General features: G+C 34.2%; 2 protein-coding genes across 2 annotated transcripts in view; both read right to left on the bottom strand.

Moving 5' to 3' along the window:
- Positions 1-18,129, bottom strand: part of LOC138692140 (zinc finger protein 235-like) — an 81,407-nt gene that overhangs the window by 4,660 nt on the left and 58,618 nt on the right. Inside the window, exons 6-7 of the mRNA XM_069815133.1 lie at positions 6,276-6,413; positions 2,250-2,332 (exon numbers count right to left, since the gene is read on the bottom strand). Of these exons, the coding sequence (XP_069671234.1) occupies positions 2,250-2,332; positions 6,276-6,413 (221 nt within the window). The remainder of the gene's footprint in view (positions 1-2,249; positions 2,333-6,275; positions 6,414-18,129) is intronic.
- The window catches only part of LOC138692139 (zinc finger protein 678-like), a 59,129-nt gene that overhangs the window by 31,713 nt on the left and 9,287 nt on the right, over positions 1-18,129 (bottom strand). The gene's annotated exons all lie outside the window — the stretch shown is intronic.

Here is an 18,129-nt window from a genome sequence, read left to right as displayed (position 1 = left end):
GACTGAGATATCATGTTTGAAAGAATTAAATATTCTAAAATTACTATTTACAGGAAATGAGCCACAAACTTTCAGAGCCTAGAAGACTTCATCATCATATGTCACCCCTTAAGCAGCTTCATGTTGGTCCAGTTTCAGCTTCTTTCTGCCTCTCAAATACCTCTGCCTTGTTTTAACTACAGGTGTTGAATGTTTTTTCCGGCATTTTTGTCCCTATTTCCATTGATGCAACAAATCCTGCGATGGTGTTTGTCCTCAAAATTGTAATTTCTACTTTTGGACTCTTATTAAAATGACATACATCATTGACACACAAATTTAGTTTTATGACTAACAGTAAAAGATTATAAATTACTTCATTATGTAAAAACGTTTTTTCAATCTAATGATCATTCCCAGATATCTATGCATCTATTTCGGGACTAGAAAGAAGTTTATTTTACAAGCAATGCTGGACGAGGGGATTGACTGCAAGAAAGATTACTCCAAAAGTAGCCTAAGTGACTGTGGCTGATGACGCAGCATTTTGGAAAATGGGACTTATCTGAAAAACCATAACGCATAAATCGAAAATTCTTATATCAAATTAAAGGGGAGAAAATTCTCTATTAAAATAGTTATATTTTGAAAATTCTCATTTTTTATTATTTTTTGCGTTTTGTGGGTGTACATATACCTTATACAGTGCATCACCCGACCTCATGCATAAGAGTAAAGAGGATTGAAGGTATCATCACAATATCCATAATTATATCCATGTTCCGCGGTACGTATAAGTGATACCAATTCTTCCCTTACACGAAACTTAACAAATCTAAACTAAGGAGTCGACTGGCAGAAAATAATTTGCGTTCAGTTTTAAGGATTGCACCTGCTAACGTAATATTACCGACATAGAGATTGTTATATATAAAAATATATGTTAAACAAGAATCTACAGCAGGTACTTCAGGTGAGAAAAATGAACACTTGTAATATAAGAAAAAATTTTTCGACATAGTAAATACACATTTGAATTGCAACAAGTAAGTAATGAAATAAAAGCTTAGGAAATACCTTTCTTTGTTCTTCAGTTTGTGCATGTATTTACGTACCAGTTTATGGCTCTTTCTTCCAATGTTTCGTGACACAATACAATTCGAGTACAATATATACTATTTTCGTTTAGAAGAGTACGCTATATTATTTTACGTGACGTACTGCTAATTTATAAGCAACAATCGTAAACTCTTAAATATATCACAAACATTCATATTTTTAAATAATGTGTATGCCTTATTTGTTTGTCTTTTGTAGAAGTTGTTATATAATTTCATTACACTTAATTTACTGTTGATTATTATTGTGCTAGACATATCTCAGGCACTAGTAACATGAATTGTTTCATTTATATGATTGTGATTTTCACTACAACTACAATACGTTACTTACAGTAACACTTTGTACAACCCTGCCTGAACGTTGAGTAGTCATACAGTTATATGCAGTTTTTTACACAGAATCACGCGTGTATCCCATAATCATAACCTCAAAATCATAATTTGCTATGCTGATTTTGTAGCAGCACTGCTCTAAACTAACAAAGTGTTAGAAATATTGGAGAGTAACAGAGTTAATGACTTTATTGCTAAGAACTCTGCATTCGTTAATAACAACACCAACATGTTTTGTGTCTGAGTGGGACAGTAGGGCTAGGTCTATGCAGTGGAAGAAGAATCAGTGGCTAAACAGAAAGAAATCCAACCCCTCATGAAACATTGATCATGAATCCTTGTATGTATTACTGTAGTTGTAATTTTGGTGGTGTGAAAGTGAAAGATCGATGCCCTTAACCACACCAGAATGCATGAACAAACGAACAGAGCAACGAACAAACAAAGAAACAAAAAAATAAATAACTGTACAAATAAAATAGGCAAATTCATATTACACAGTGACTGTAAAGGTGATGAGCGATTGGAATGGACTCAAAATGGAAGTTCAATATTTCCATGGGCTGCAATTTGAGTGTGAAGGCCCACTTCTTCCATTTTCATCTACATGATTTTTCTGAAAATCAAGTGAACAACATGACGAAAAGTTTGAACAGTACTTATGGAAACTAGATACCAAAGGAAGTGGATGCGAATGTGATGATTCATTATTGCTGGATGACTCAGACAGACAGCTCTTCTGAAAATGCTTCTAGACAGTCAAGAAAACAGAAACATCAAACACAATGAACTCTCTACGTGAAGACTCGCACTCACCTCTCGATGAAAACCTCGTTGTCCTCTGCCGTTACTTCCATCTTTGGCTCCTCAATCACTGTGGGCATGTCTCTTTGCTCTACCTAAAAATACAGAGCAAATAAAACAGAAAGATAGCACTAATTACATTAACAAAAGCGGCTGCAAAAGAGTATCTGTCGGATACAGGGGGGAGAGCCATTAATCCTTTCCATTGAAGGCTTTAAGGAACCAAACTGGACAAATACCCAATGTCCCATCCCCACCTTCCCGTGGTGCAGCTGTTAGTAAGCATAATTTTACGAGCTGAACTAAAGGAAGGGGCTACTCATCCATTAGCACTGGTCAGCTTGATGAGTTATTGACTGAATTTGGTATAATTTTCCTCTATCCAATACCTAATTCCCTCTTTACCCTTTCCTATCCAGTCCTCTGACTGAACTCTTACTTTCTTCAACCCCGACGGCATTAGAGCATTCGAGGCCTAGGGGTTCATTTCCCTTTCCTTCCTCCTCTTTCTACTTTTCTGTTCCTAGTGTTGACCTGCTATGGCACTAAAATCGTCCTCCAGTGGCTTAAGGAGGGAAAGCTGGTGATCAACAAGATCTCCCAGCTAGGTCCAATGGACCCGTCGACCAACAGCAGGTGTAGTCCTCCAGACATTCTGGGGGTTCTGTGTGAATGAAGTAGCCACCAAAACGTTAAAATATGGTGTTCACTTAAATCGGCTACAACTTGCCATTTAACATATTGGAGTGCAAGAGGTCAAATGACTTTATTGTCTAACGCCTGGCATTAGAAAACAACAACAACAATAACAAAAGCGCATCAAGTATAGATTCCACAGAACTCCATTCAAGTCTTATTAGGGCTACCAGAGTTTTAGATAAAAGAAACTAATTCTTGGAGCAGATATTTCATGGGATAATTCTTTTCCTAATAGAACAGCGTTTTCCACCCTTTTTCAACATGTGGCACAATAAAGGTGCAATTATTATTTAAAATCCTGCGGCACTCTATATAAAGCTGTTGTTTCCAAGCAGGACGGGAATTTTTAGGGTTTCAGGAGAGAATGATTGCTACAAAATACAGATAAGGCAGATAAATATATATGAATTAAGAGAGAGAGAAATAACTCGTCCGGCCTTAATTAAGGATGACCACGACGATTCGGAAATTAATAGCAAATGTAATACATTAAATATAATATTGTTATAAAAATAAAATGTAATAATTAAGCACCATTGATTATCAATTATAAAATAAAATCTTAGAAGATGACTATAAAATTATACTTATAAATAAGAGATTTTATTTGAAATTAGCGTATCCTTAATTAAGCCTTCTGAGTGGTATAAATGAAACTGTATAATCTGCAGCGACTCTTTTAAGAATTTGCGAGATGATTATTTGAATTTCAAAAGATGATATTGATAATTGTTTTAAGAAATTATATGTAAATTTTGGTAAAGAACTCCGAGCACCAAAAAATAAACCTGTCACTGACAAATTGAAGAGAGGGATGTTACACTTGGCACAGTTTTAATAACATATTAATTATTTCTTAGTCAAAATACCGGGCAATAAATGGTGAAAAGGAACATGATGCAAAAAAAAAAATAAAATTAGAGAAGAGAAACAAAATACATATTATTCACAAATTGAACTAAAACAATTTATGTACCTTTATTTAAAGTTTATGATAGAAATGCAAAATTTAATGACAGAGAATTTTCCAGTGGAATACTGTGTAATAATTATTCGTGTTTTTTTTTTAATTTGTTATTTAGGATATTAGAAAACATACAATATCAGCACATTGTCGCTAAGTATTTAATACATGAAACATTTTCTTCCATAAAGAGAAATAAAATTTTAATTTTAATTAAATTAAATTAATTTATATTCTAATTTTACTGATCTGTCTACCCTACATGCGCGTCAATCGTTTTCTTCTCTGCTGCTCGTACACCTACGCTGTGTTTACTGAAGGTTGACTTGAGCAGCATTCTGCATTCTGCCGCACACGAGTGGATCGTTAGAGTGTGCTGTGGCAGACTGGTGGAAAATGGCTGTTATAGAATAACTAATTAATTACTGTATAGCCCTAATAACAGAAATTATCTATGAACGAACAATTTGATTTATAGTGACGAATATGGTATATTATTTAAGTGGTTTATTTTACGACACTGTCAACTTTAATGGTTCTCTAATGTCTGACCTAAATAAAGGTGGCAATGGCAACGAAATGAGTACAAGGTCCAGCACCGAAAGTTCGCCAACATTTGTTCTCAATAATTGTTTAAAGGAGAAATCCAGAAAAATTTCAACCAGGTAACTCTTACATTAGCAGGTACCTATATAATGGCCTGATTCAGTTTGCTTTCGATAGAACTTCTGTGCTCATAACACCAGCAGTTAAAAAACGTATTCTATTGACTATTACACTTTAACTACGTCACATTACTTTTGACAAATAAAATGGTACGAAAGGACATCTTTCAACCAATCATGGCTGCTTATCGCACAATTTTATCGCGTCCCTAGCATATGTTTAATTTTATCGCGTCCCTAGCATTTGTTTCTTTGTCTGCCAACATTTAAATTCGTTCAACCATTTCGTGAACTTGATAACTTGAAAAGAGTAAAAGAAATAAACAGTAGTTTCATACATGCTGTAACTGCACATATATATCAGAATATTTTCCAAAACTTAGAATCTATTCTGGGATCCACTGAAAATAAGCAACATATATATATATATATACTAACCTTACAAAATAACTTTTCTCTGTGGGTATCATAATGTTCTACAAAGGATATATTGCAAATAAATACTTGAAATCAAGGAAGAGAGGTGATAATGTTTGCACATACATCTAAAGCAATCACAATTATTTGGAAACGGTGAAAGGTATTGAGAATTTTAGAAAAAGACACACAGGAGACAAAAAGAAGTCGCGACCTTAAGAGCAACGTCTTTTCAAACGGACTGTTGGAATGTGTAGCTTGGTAACCATTAAGAGTAAGCGTAACAAGCAATTCCGTTTTCATAATTAAAACATAAAACGAGATAACGATTGAACATTAGTTCTGTGGAACATGACGTGACTTGTAATAGTAAATAGGGATAAGACTTTTTGTCTAAATCACAGAGTGAAAGGCACTGCAAGTACTCTTGAAAATAGGTATAGTGGCTGTTACAATCAAAATACAAGATAAACACTGGAAGAAGAACACATAGTGCATTCCTTGTGCTCCACTCACCTCTGGTTCTCGTTTGACCACAGGGAACGGATTTTCCTCAAATTTTATCTCTGATAAGAGATCAGGGCTCTGGTTCACATATTCCTCCTTTATGTCAGTCACGTGATGGTCCAAGAAATTCTGTTCCTGCAGTACAATGAGATGTCTTAAAAGAATAATTGATTACAGGATATTAAGAGACGACTTCTAATGTTACAAGCGGTCTCTATATATTTGCATGTAATGGCTTGACATGATGAATAGGGCAAGGATTCATATGCAAATGTAAATTTTTCATGAAAAAAAAAAAAGCAATTTTTAGATATGTTATTAACGTCTGTAATAATGCGAAAAGCTGATTGTGCATATTTCAGCCATTCCTGCATATAATGTACTATTGTGCATATATTTCAGCATATATATATATTTTAGACAAAGGTATAGAGAAAACAAAATGAAATCAAGTCAAGTACAACACATTATCAACATAATACACTGTGGGAATGTGTGGCAACCATTTCGACTGACTATAACGAGCAATTTCGTTTTCAAATATAAAACAAAAACGAGATAACAATGCAACAAGACGTAAATAATAATAATAATAATAATAATAATAATAATAATAATAATAATAATAATAATAATAATAATAAGGGGACATGAGATTGTTCTTCCACTATCACAGACTAAAAGCCGCTGCAGGTACTGCTGGAAAGAGGCAGTGTCCGTTACAATCAAAACATAAGATAAACACCGGAAAAAAAACAAGCAGTGCATTCCTTGTGCTTAACTCACCTCAGGTTCACGTTTCACCACAGCAAAGAAAATTGGCGCTCCATCTTCCTCAAATTTTATCTCAGCTGTGAGATTTAGGTTGTGGTCCTCATATTCCTCCTTTATATCAGTCACATGCTGATCCGAAAAACTCCGTTCCTGCAGTATAAAAAGACGTCTTAAATGAGCAATTTATTACGGTGTTAGAAGACGACTTCTAACTTTACAAATTGTTCTCTATGTCTCCACATGCCACAGCCTGATCGCAACTCACAGCATGTGCCTTACATTATGAGGCTATGATTTATATGTAAATGCATATTTTGATGCAAAAACGTTTGTTATACATGTTATTAACGTCTGCGATGATGAATATGCACAGTTAACTGTTAAAGGTTTTTTAATATTTCGGCCATTACTCTATATTATATACTACATTATATATTATATTGTAGCATATTTTCAACAATGTGTTAGATTAGAAACAATATTTGCATAGTCTTTCTTCTTCTTCTTCTTCTTCTTCTTCTTCTTCTTCACTTCATGGTATGGGCAGTTACCCGTTCAGGCTTCAAAGGTCGTTCCATCTTTTCATCGTTCGTCCCTGATCTCTTTGTCCTTTTGGTTTATAATCTATATTGCTTTCTTAGGAAGTCTGTAGTCGTCCATTCTCTCTACATGTAATTTCCAATCTTGTCTGTAATGGTCTATTTTATCAATAAGTGGGTATACTCCTAGTCCTGCCTAATATCATTTCTAATTCTATCTAATCTCGTGCATCCTTTTACTTTCCGCAAAAATCTCATCTCTGCCGCTTGTAATTTACTGACTTCAGGTTTTGTTGTAACCCAACTTTCACTTCCATATAAAAGAGCAGGAACTGCCATTACATTGCAGAATTTCATTTTTGTTACCTTTCTGCTTTTATTCTTCAAAGTTCTATTAATTGTGCCACATACTGTCTGGAATGATTGTAATTTTATTTTTATATCATTATCCTTTTTGTAACTTACATCACATCCTAGGTAGTTAAAATTTGTTACTTGTTCTACAGCTTTATTAACTATTTCAATCTTAGATCTTAACAGCATTTTTGCCCTGAAATACCATTACTTTTGTTTTTGTATTTGATATGTTAAAATCATGCTTCTGGCATATTTTATTTAGTTCATTTATTGCTTTTTGTAGTTTTGTTTCAGTATCTTGTATTACAATCATATCATCGGCATATACCAGAATATTAATTTTTATTCCTCTATCAATTAGAATTCCAGGATCTACTAAAATTTTCCATTGTCGAACAATTTCGTCAGCATAAATATTAAACAGTGTCGGTGATAAACTACACCCTTGTCTTAGGCCTATATTTGTTTAAATTTCTCGAGTTAAATGTTTTCCAGTATTTACGGTAATTCTTGAGGCATTATATAAACTCTTAATCATTCTGATAATGTTCTGTGGGTAGCCTTTAGATTGTAATATTTGAAACAGCTTTGGCCTGTCCACTAATATTTGCGTAGTTTAGTAAAAAAAACAATAAGACAATAAGTCTCTGGTTTCTTCTCTTGTCCGCACATATTTTTTCTTTGACTATAATCTATGGCTAGAAGTTTCTTTTGTGCAAGATCGTGCGTATTTGCTTGTTTTCCGCACAGAACCAATACGGGGTAAGTGTGAAATACCACATTCAGTATTCCCAACCTAACACACATAACAATTTCCCTCTTCTTACCGCTTAAGCGCGACATTCATTTTACTGCTTTAGGCTTTTAACATATTATTTTTAGAGACGTTTAACATAGTAATAATTATAAATTGGAAACTTACCACTGCAATTTCACCTAAATTGCAATGTTATTTATTGTTTTTAAATATTTGCAAAAATTAAGTAAAGTCTACTACTCCACGAAACTTATTGCATTCCTGATACAAGTAACATTAAGGAAGCCGTGAAAAAATCAACAAGATTCCAGATGCCGATGTTATTACTGCAATATGTTATATAAATAACATTGTTAAAATATTAATATGAAAAATAAATCATTACATAACCTTACCGTTTGTTTTAAGTTCGCATTTATAGATTGGGAGAAAAAAAAGACAGACGTATATCACGGCCTGCTGGAGTATAGTAAACACAGAAAACATTTTATAGCAACAATGTTGAAGAAAGATATTTTGGTGTTCCGAAGTTGCCGTCATTAAACAGAAACCAACATGGAGATTTCATTGCAACTAATTAGAAATTCGTCTTTCAGGTATGTAATAAACGATCTTCGCACAAAATAATGTACGATACACGAGCGGTATGTTTGTTTTCATGTTCTCGGAAATTAAAAAAGCTCAACTACGTTTCGCTTTTTCAATCTTTTCCTCGAACATGAAAACGTCAACATACCGCTCTTGTAACGTATATTACTATTGTATTAAGAGAAACTGTGAAAAACCACCACGGCCTGCTTTTGTTCCATTGAAATGCTGCACAAAAAGAAACATTCTCAAACATCCCTACTTACGTGACTCTATCACCACTACCGTCCTTTTCTATGTTTCACTTATTCTGAGTTGCCGTACTAGCATCATTTTGTTTTGTACCGGAAGTACTCAAACATTATACCACTGAGCTACCACACACTTCGATAAAATGACTTTGGGAATGTTCTTTCAACAAGTATGAGTGGAAAAAATTGTGGAACCTGCAAATTATTCATTGTCATACTCCTGTATATGGAAGTTTCGTGAACTGCATCACTATCCAAATTAGAAACAGACTACGACACAACAGGGTTATGTTCGTATTAAAGGCCTGGGAGGGAAATCAGTAAGCGGAATCATGACGATATTACAATCACAGTCTAGTATATACAGTCACGAAACTCAATACGTAGTAAATATGCATCCAAAGATAGTTGCTAACCACTAGGATCGCTAATATCGCCTCATTACAGACAATGCGAAATAGTACCTGCACAGTCTATTGTTCCTAGCACCCTCACAACTCAAGCTTCGTGACTGTATATACTACACTGTGGTATAATGCAAAATTTTGGTACACAGAATGGCATCGAAGTTTATTCGTTTTATCGGGTTATTTTACGACGCTGTATCGACATCTAGGTTATTTAGCGTCTGAATGAAATAAAGGTGATAATGCCGGTGAAATGAGTCTGGGGTCCAGCACCGAAACTTACCCAGCATTTGTTCATATTGGGTTGAGGGAAAACCCCGGAAAAAACCTCAACCAGATACTGTAACTTGCCCCGATCGGGATTCGAACCTGAGCCACCTGGTTTTGCGGCCAGACGCGCTGACCATTACTCCACAGGTATGGACAGGCATCGAAGTCATGAAGACTTTTCAAAGCCACTCACATTTTCTTCCCATGAGTATACATTAACAGTACGAGCGGTGATGTTAACTCCATTAAAACACGCCATTAAAAGTTTCGCATAAGTTAATTTTTCACACATTACATATCTCTCATGTAAATACCTGCCAGAAAACGTAAATAGTGTGAGAAATGAACCGAGATAGATTTTCTCTTCCAATGGAACTTAGTATCACATAATACATACCACTATCAGCAGAAAAGAGAAGAATCTTCAATGAAGTTACAACTAAAGAAAGATCAAAGTTTTCCTACAAACAACATCGTCGTTGTTCCTGCAATAACGCAAAAGTGTAAAATATAAATCTTTTCAGGAGGAAAAAAAAAAAAAGACACATTTACTCATCCTATGGCAGCCGTACATACGAGACTTTGAATTCTTAAATTTTCGAAACAAAGAAATATAATTACATTTAGCAGATTTTATTATTTGGAGTATCACTATTTAAGTTATTTAATAGAGCAAAAATGTGAAAATCGATAAATATGTCCCATAGGAGTTACTGCAGGAACAACGACGAAATGTTTCTTTTTTTTTTTTTTTTTTTTTTTTTTTGAGAGAGAGAAATTATAGAGAGTGTTGGAGCTTTAGAAAATAAAAATGCATTCCATCTTTACGCCATTCAAGCGTAGTTCAAATAAATTAACATCCTAAAGGTCAGAAACACATAATAAAATGAGGATTTATATCAATTCGCACTTTCGAACATGATTTGAAGTTTCACTGGTTGCTCTCTGGTCCCATATAGGCAGGACCTGGTCATTACTTGCAGAATTTATATTATAGGTGACAAAAATTCAATGTTTAATTAAGGGGAAGTAGATATTATGTAACAGCTCCAGGATGGCTCAACATAAGAAAAATACACAAACACACACATATTCATCATATCTGGTTTGTAGATATAACATTACGAGGTCTATAATTTCCTAATTAAAAATTCCGGTATATATAATGATATATGTGACAGTTTATGAAAATACCACCAGTGGCCTCCCATATCAATGGCAACATTGATCAAAGCAATGATACAGTTCATTTGCGTCTGGACATGATGTCACTGGATATCTGGTAAGAGGTTGATTACAGGTTTAACATCTGCTGTATCACTAGGGCTGAACACATCCAAATTGTTTGAACGAAACAATGAACGCAAGTTTCTGTAGCGGACATAAGTTTTCAAATTAAATAATGATTCCTTTGAAATTTGTGCTCTCTTATTATGATACATAATAGATGACAATGTGTACAAACATATATGAAAAATTAGGATTTTTATTTAATATTTTTATAAATGTTAATGTAGGTCATACCTAAACACATATGGTTTTATATCATAAAATCGGCTTTCTATCTTCTTTTTAATTATCTAGCGTTTTGAAGCAAAAATTATACTGTATCGTAGTTAACTGTTTACTGAACTGTTTCGTCGTTAACATAGCTTAGGTTAGGTTAGACTATATTAGCTTAAGAATGTTAAATTGATCGCTATTATAAATTTGAATGGACTGAACAGTAATTCCTTGAATACTCTATTTATACACCTTGCATATATAAATCTGTGACAGATTAAGTGTGATTGGTTTAGGCTTTTGTTATGCCTTGCATACACGACCAACTGCATCGCGAGAAAAAAAAATCGCTTATAAATTCAACGATTTTGACTTCAGAAATCAGCGCGAGTTTCACCATTAAGTGTAACTTTGAAGTTGTCTATATTTAAAGCTTTTTATTTTTTGTGTTTTCAATTTACTTGCGAAAGTTGGGAGTTGTTACTTTTCTTTTCACGTATTCCGAATTTTAACGCTTTCCGCTCATTATTTCTTAGTGTTTTCATTTTTGGGAGAAAAATAGGTGGGTGTTGGAATGTATTTTTATCGAAATGACAGCAACAGTTGTTCTGGATATTTACCAATAAATTGTAATTAGTAATTACTTTTAATATAGGCTACCTGTGATAAAGAATTATCCTCTACTAGATCAGTTATATTACTTCTTTCTATTGCCACAGGGTCGATCTCACGTTCTATCTTGATCACGTCCATCACAACTGAAAAAAAAAAAAATAATAAGAAACTTAAATAGACATGCAATTTCTCAGCTATCTGGATATTCTTACTAGCATGTGTAATAATAATTCCGCATCCCCGTAGCGCGCGCACGCACGCACGCACACACACACACACACAGATGATCATGTCGATTCTAAGGTTGTTACAGTATTTACTTTACAAAACAAATCCGGAGAACTGAAGACTGAAGTTGTCAGAAAGATATTTATACTAGCAATTCAACGATAATCAAAACAATAGTGTTTATAAATGATCTTGCCCCCCTTATAAAAGATGTAGGTCATCCCATATTATTTGCAGATGACACAAGTATAGTAATTACAGCCAATAACTCCAACACATTCCAATCTTCAACAGAGGAAATTCTCTTCAAAATATGTGACTGGTTCTCAGTCAATAAATTAGTATTAAACTGTAACAAATCTAACATAATTCAATTTAAATCCTGTCCAAATTCAACGTCGCAAATTTCTAGCGCAATAATTAACAATAGATCCCTATTAGAAACAACAACAACCAAATTTCTTGGCTTCAAATCGATGTGTTAAATTGGAAAAATCATATTAAAGAAATTACCCCCAAACTAAATTCAGCTTGTTTTGCTATTAGATCTATGCAAAAGATAGTAAATATCAATACCTTAAAAACAATATACTTTGCATACTTCCACTCGGTAATGAGTTTTGGAATAATATTCTGAGGAAATTCCACAGATAGTAACAATATATTTCTATTACAAAAAAGAGTAATTAGAATAATAGTAGGTGCCAAATCTAGGGAATCGTGTAGGACTATTTTCAAAAACTACAAATAATGCCCATGGCTTGTTAGTATATCTTTTCATTAATAGTCTTCCCCGTATGTAATCGTGAAAACTTTGTAACTATTTCAATAGTTCATAGCATAAATACACGTCAAAAAAATGACTTTCATACTCCATCGGCAAGTCTATCGTGCTATCAAAAAGGAATGCGTTATATGGCAGTAAAAATTTTTAATAGCCTCCCTATTGATATAAAAAATGAAACTCAAAACATAAAATGATTTAGGGCCAAATTAAAGAAGTACCTAATTTCTCACGCCTTCTATTCTGTAGGTGAATTCATGACATTCAATAACACTTCATGAAATTGATACTAAAACTTTGTGTTGAACTAGTAGACTATATTGTAAATCTCGTCTGTATATATTTCATCTAGACTGTGACTATAAATTAAGATTTTATAATAGTATCAAGTTTTTTGACTTGTTCCATATTCTAGCTGTAAGCATGTATGAATACCATGGAATGTTAATAAATACAATACAATACAATAGGATAGCATAATACCTTCAAATGGGCCATAAATGAGTCGCCTTCTTGTCCAATTTTGATACACGAGTCAAAAAGTGAAATATAAGGTTTTTAAAAAGTAAGTTTCTATTTTGAAATAGTAATGTTTGTCAAATTTTTTAATTCCACAAAAATAAAAACACCAATTTATTAGTAAAGAAATGGAATTTTATTAAAACACGAAAAAAATTAAATATGACCACCACAGTGTTGTTCAATAAGAAATAGTCTTTCTTCTGTGCTATAAACGGCATTAGTAATCACATTCGTAGGAATGTTTTCAATGACATCCAATACTGACTGTTTGAGTTGCTCATGTGTAGTAGATCTACTTAGAAATACCTTTTATTTTAGATAACCCCATAACCAGTAGTCAGCTAGATTTAAGTCTGGTGACCTAGAAGACCAACTCTTCGGAAAATACATACTAATTACACGATCACCAAATGTGTTGCGCAACAGTGTTTTTACATTGTTGTGTATGTGAGATGGAGTGCTGTCCTGCATGAAAACAATGTTTTCGATTTCATGATTCTGTAACGCTGGTATTGCAGCATTTTAAAATATCACTGTCAGGTTCCCGTCACTTTTTATTTGTCCATTTTCAATTTCTTCATAGGAATACGACCCTATTATGAAATGTGACGTAAAACCACACCAGACAGTAACCTTGATATCATGTAATCCTTGCTGTATAATTGTATTCAGATTACCTTCTGCCCATATCCTGCAATTATGAGTATTAACACCTCCGTTCAATTCGAAATGTGTCCCATCTGTCGACAAGATATTGTCTAAACAGAAACGTTAATCAGAATTTGTGCTAACATTTGCAAAGCGAAATTGACAGAAATCAGCCTATCTTGTTCTATGAGTTCAAAACGCATTTCTATTTTGTAGGGATAGAACCGAAGCTGTCTCTCAGAATTCGCCACACTTTCGAATAACTCGTGTCCAGACGCTCTGTAAATTTATTAATACAACAAATATTATAACCTGAATTTCACTAACTTCCTGGAAATCTCGTCGAAATGGAGCTGCACTCACCTGTTTTCTACTAATTTTGGTCTACTCGATCGCTTTCTATCGGCAACTGAACCAGTTTCCTCTAATTTGTTCATTAACTTACGAAATGATTTTACAGAGCAGGGTCCATTTCTCAATTTATGTAACATTCGATATCTTCTCAATGCATAAGCATATTGCATTCGAACGCGTTAAGGTAAATCCATTGTAAATATATTAAACGAACGTATTCTAAACAATTAAGCGTGACACAGTTACCATAGCAACAAACATGCATAGATAAAAAAAAGTAATGGTACCTACATGAAATCAAACTGCTTTTATGTACACAAGATATAGCTGTTTCAAAATGGGAACTTACTTATGAATGGAACCTTACAACTCCATTTCTCCAAATCTCCACTATAAGCATACCTGTACCACGAAGGAGAGATTGAAGTCCGTTTGTGAAGAATAAATCATGCAACTTATTGTTATATAGGGCAATTATGCATAACAACTACAGAAGCGATTTTAAATTTTATTCTTTCACAAAACCCTACATTTTTACCCCCTTTTTCAAAAAACACTTGATAACAAAAGTAGGAAAACAACGTAAACTGCAAAAACTTGATGTAATATTTTTTTTATCAAAAACCTTAATTTTCACTCCTTGTCAAGAGGACAAATATAAGCAGCAATAATCTAAACTAACCTAACCTAACCAAAATAGCCACACAAAGACTGAATCAATTTCACAAATTCGTCAAGCAATGTCAAACATGATTAACCTTACCTTAATAATTCGTAGGATACAGGGCTGCAGCTGCTCTAAAGAATACACACATTCTCTCTTCCATTAGATATTTACACTTTGACATATATTCTCCCAAATATCCAATGGCGCAACCAAACGAAAAACGTCCACAACACTAAGTTTACTACGTGCCAGAAAGATACCAGAACGAACAACTTTCTTCCGTTTCGCATACTTCCGGTATAATCTCCCGCAACGGAAGTTCAAATCCGTCTTACTTACTCTCAACTTCGAAAATCATGTAATCCTTAATAATACCGTGATTCACGAAATAGTCTACAATATCCTCCTCTCTCAACTCTATACAGACAAAAAACGAAATTCTACATCCATTACAACTCACAGCGATAGACCACCTACAAGATAAGAATAATACACGCACCTACTACAAAAAACTACAATCATACAGCCAACGACTTAGAGAAATTCTAGCTCGTAACATACAGCTATCACTTAACCACAACCATCTAATCATACCGGAAAAATCGTCACCCAATAACAATACACAATGCTTTATGAATTAACCACAACCATCCAATCATACCGGAAGACACATCACCCAATAAGAACACACAACACTTCAGCCTATCAAATCACAATACATTAAAAGTTATGCACTCACAACAAAGTCTTCTAAACACGAGAAAAGAAACCTTCAATTCTACTATATATTTTTAAAAATCTACTCTACCTCAACCGTAAGTGACCTACGCATAATATACACATACTAATAAACGAAATTCAATACTAAACACTACCAGACCACCAAAACTAACAAAATCGCTTCTGTAGTTGTTCTGCATAATTACCTTATATAGAATACAATGTAGGAATATATACCTATACACTTACGTTTATGGAAGAATATAATGAACTGCAAAGTCTGTAGCAATAGCCGCGATCAACATTATTACAAATTGAGATAATTTGAATCTTTAACATCAACTTCCAGGATGATATGATCAAGGAAGCCGGGATAGTAGGAGGTGTGAAAACAATGTCGCCAACATCTAGTGAGTGTGCAAAAAGTCTCTAAAACCGACTGTTAACGTGGCAAGAAAAATGCAAAATAGAGAGAGAACCATAGAGTAAAATTTGGTATGATACAATGTGTCAGCACCTTCAGGTTTCTCTGCTATTCGCCTTCGTTCCAAAACGTTATAAAAACTTGATGTGAGTTCATTGAAAAAAACAACACTTTCCTACTCGGCGAAGTCCAAATCTTAGAATCGCTGAGAGGATATTTATTTTCATCCCATTTCTAAGTTTATTTTTCAGGACATTAACCTGGCTAAAAACTCGACCCAATTCCGCATATGAATGTGGCAACGTCAGAACAGAGAAAGAGTGGCTAACCAGCGAATAGGGATTATAAAGAATGGACACTGAGCGAATTTTCCCGTGTTTTGTTTCTCTGTGCGCCAGCGGCTAGTTCCACTTTCAAGCGCTAGAGGTAGTGTAATCGAGCATACGCTAAGATAATAATTGAGAATAGAATTAAGGCACCATCGCCTACCTTATTGCATAATCCAGTAACGCTTTGCTTCAAATAAATTCAAGTTAACAGCTTTTCCTTATTTCTCAGTGACAAACTAGTTGTAATAATAATATTTTATATTTCAGATATAATACATTATATTATAAAATAATATAATACATTATCAAATTAAGTATCGAATTCGTTTAATATTTGTATAATAATATAATATAGGTATATATAGTTTTACTTCTCGAAAGAGTTTTGTTTTTCCACTTTCAGAGCTATCAAATCATTACATATTTTAATTGTTGTTGGGGTCAACGTGTCAACTCTCATTATAAAGGAACTCTAGAGTCTAGACATTGTAGTTAATGAAGGATTTATTATTTTATGGATCCAATTTATTTTATTTGAGTACATAATGTACCTAGATGTATTAATTGTATGTGTTATATTTCCGCTGTGTCGACTGCTAGCTGGTGTGATGTCAGAGCCAACTCTAGGGAGAAAGCAGAATCTGACGCTTTAGCTGGCTTGAATGTCATTGAAATCAGTCCGGCTACATCAAAGGCACCGACGCGAAGTGTCCATTCTTTATAATCCCTACTCGCTGGGCTAACGAGAAGACAGGCTGCGATCAACGAGTTAGTTCGGAGTCACGTGGTTATCATGGTCTAGTCATGGCCATCTTGACAATCGCCGTTCAATCTAGAGCCACCGCCAGCCACTGAACGAATATTGCACACTTTTATCACTGCCAATTTGGCGCTAAAAACCTATTTTCAATACTTTTATCACAACCACAACACATTTCAAATCTTATTGTACCATATATAGAATTATTACTACATCAACACATTTTGTATATCACGAAACATGTAAAATGTAATTATTATGAAAGTCGCCATTGTTTCTTCGAATTAGTAGTATTAGTACGATCCACTAGATGGAAACCGACACGATAAGCAGAGGCGGCAATACATGAAAACAAAATGATACTAAATGTGAGATATGTTACTGCAGTTGTGTCGTATTATGTAACAGGTTAGGTTAGTTTTGATGAGGTGTGTATTGTGGAGGTTAGGTTAGATTTGATTAAGTGTATATTGTGGAGGTTGGGTTAGGTTTGATTAAGTGTGTAGTATTATGAGAAAGGTTAGGTTTGATTAGGTATCATTATTACTATGTTGGCAACATGGAAACCCACTGTTACATTCAAGAAATATGGCGGTATTCTTCGTTCGCGCACGACGATTTTCGTATATTATAAGTAAGATAAGTATTTAGGGCGGGTTGGGTGCGCTTACAGCTCTCCCAGTGATCACATCAATTTCTATTAATCTTTATTATAAATACAAGGCATTTTGAAGATTTTTTTTTTCATTTATTAGTGGCTAGCACAGAAGAAAGATTCACCCAATCGTCTAATATAAATAGAATACCAATTCAGTGACGCAGAGCAACAGTGAAAATGTTATACAAAGGGAAAGGCGACACTAGCAAATCAGAAGCATATAGAGGAATCTAGAAACGACAGCCATTAATGTACTAACCAAATTACTGGTAGCACAGCTCGACCCAGACGAATAGTTCGGGTTTAGAAGGTACAGATCAACATTAACAGCAGCAGCCGGTCTCATAAAAGATACACAAGAAGAGATCCGGAAGGAAAGAGGAAAAATGTATGTAGTGTTCGTGGACTATGCCAAAGCTTTTGACACAGTCAACAGACAGATACTACTGAATAAACTGAGGTGACTGGTAGGGGATACGTGGTCC

This window comes from Periplaneta americana, chromosome 16 (genome assembly GCF_040183065.1).
Source record: "Periplaneta americana isolate PAMFEO1 chromosome 16, P.americana_PAMFEO1_priV1, whole genome shotgun sequence".
In the NCBI taxonomy this organism is placed as follows: Eukaryota; Metazoa; Arthropoda; class Insecta; order Blattodea; family Blattidae; genus Periplaneta; species Periplaneta americana.
The sequence above is the reverse complement of the archived record's forward strand: the minus strand, read 5'-3'. Positions and strand labels throughout refer to the sequence as shown.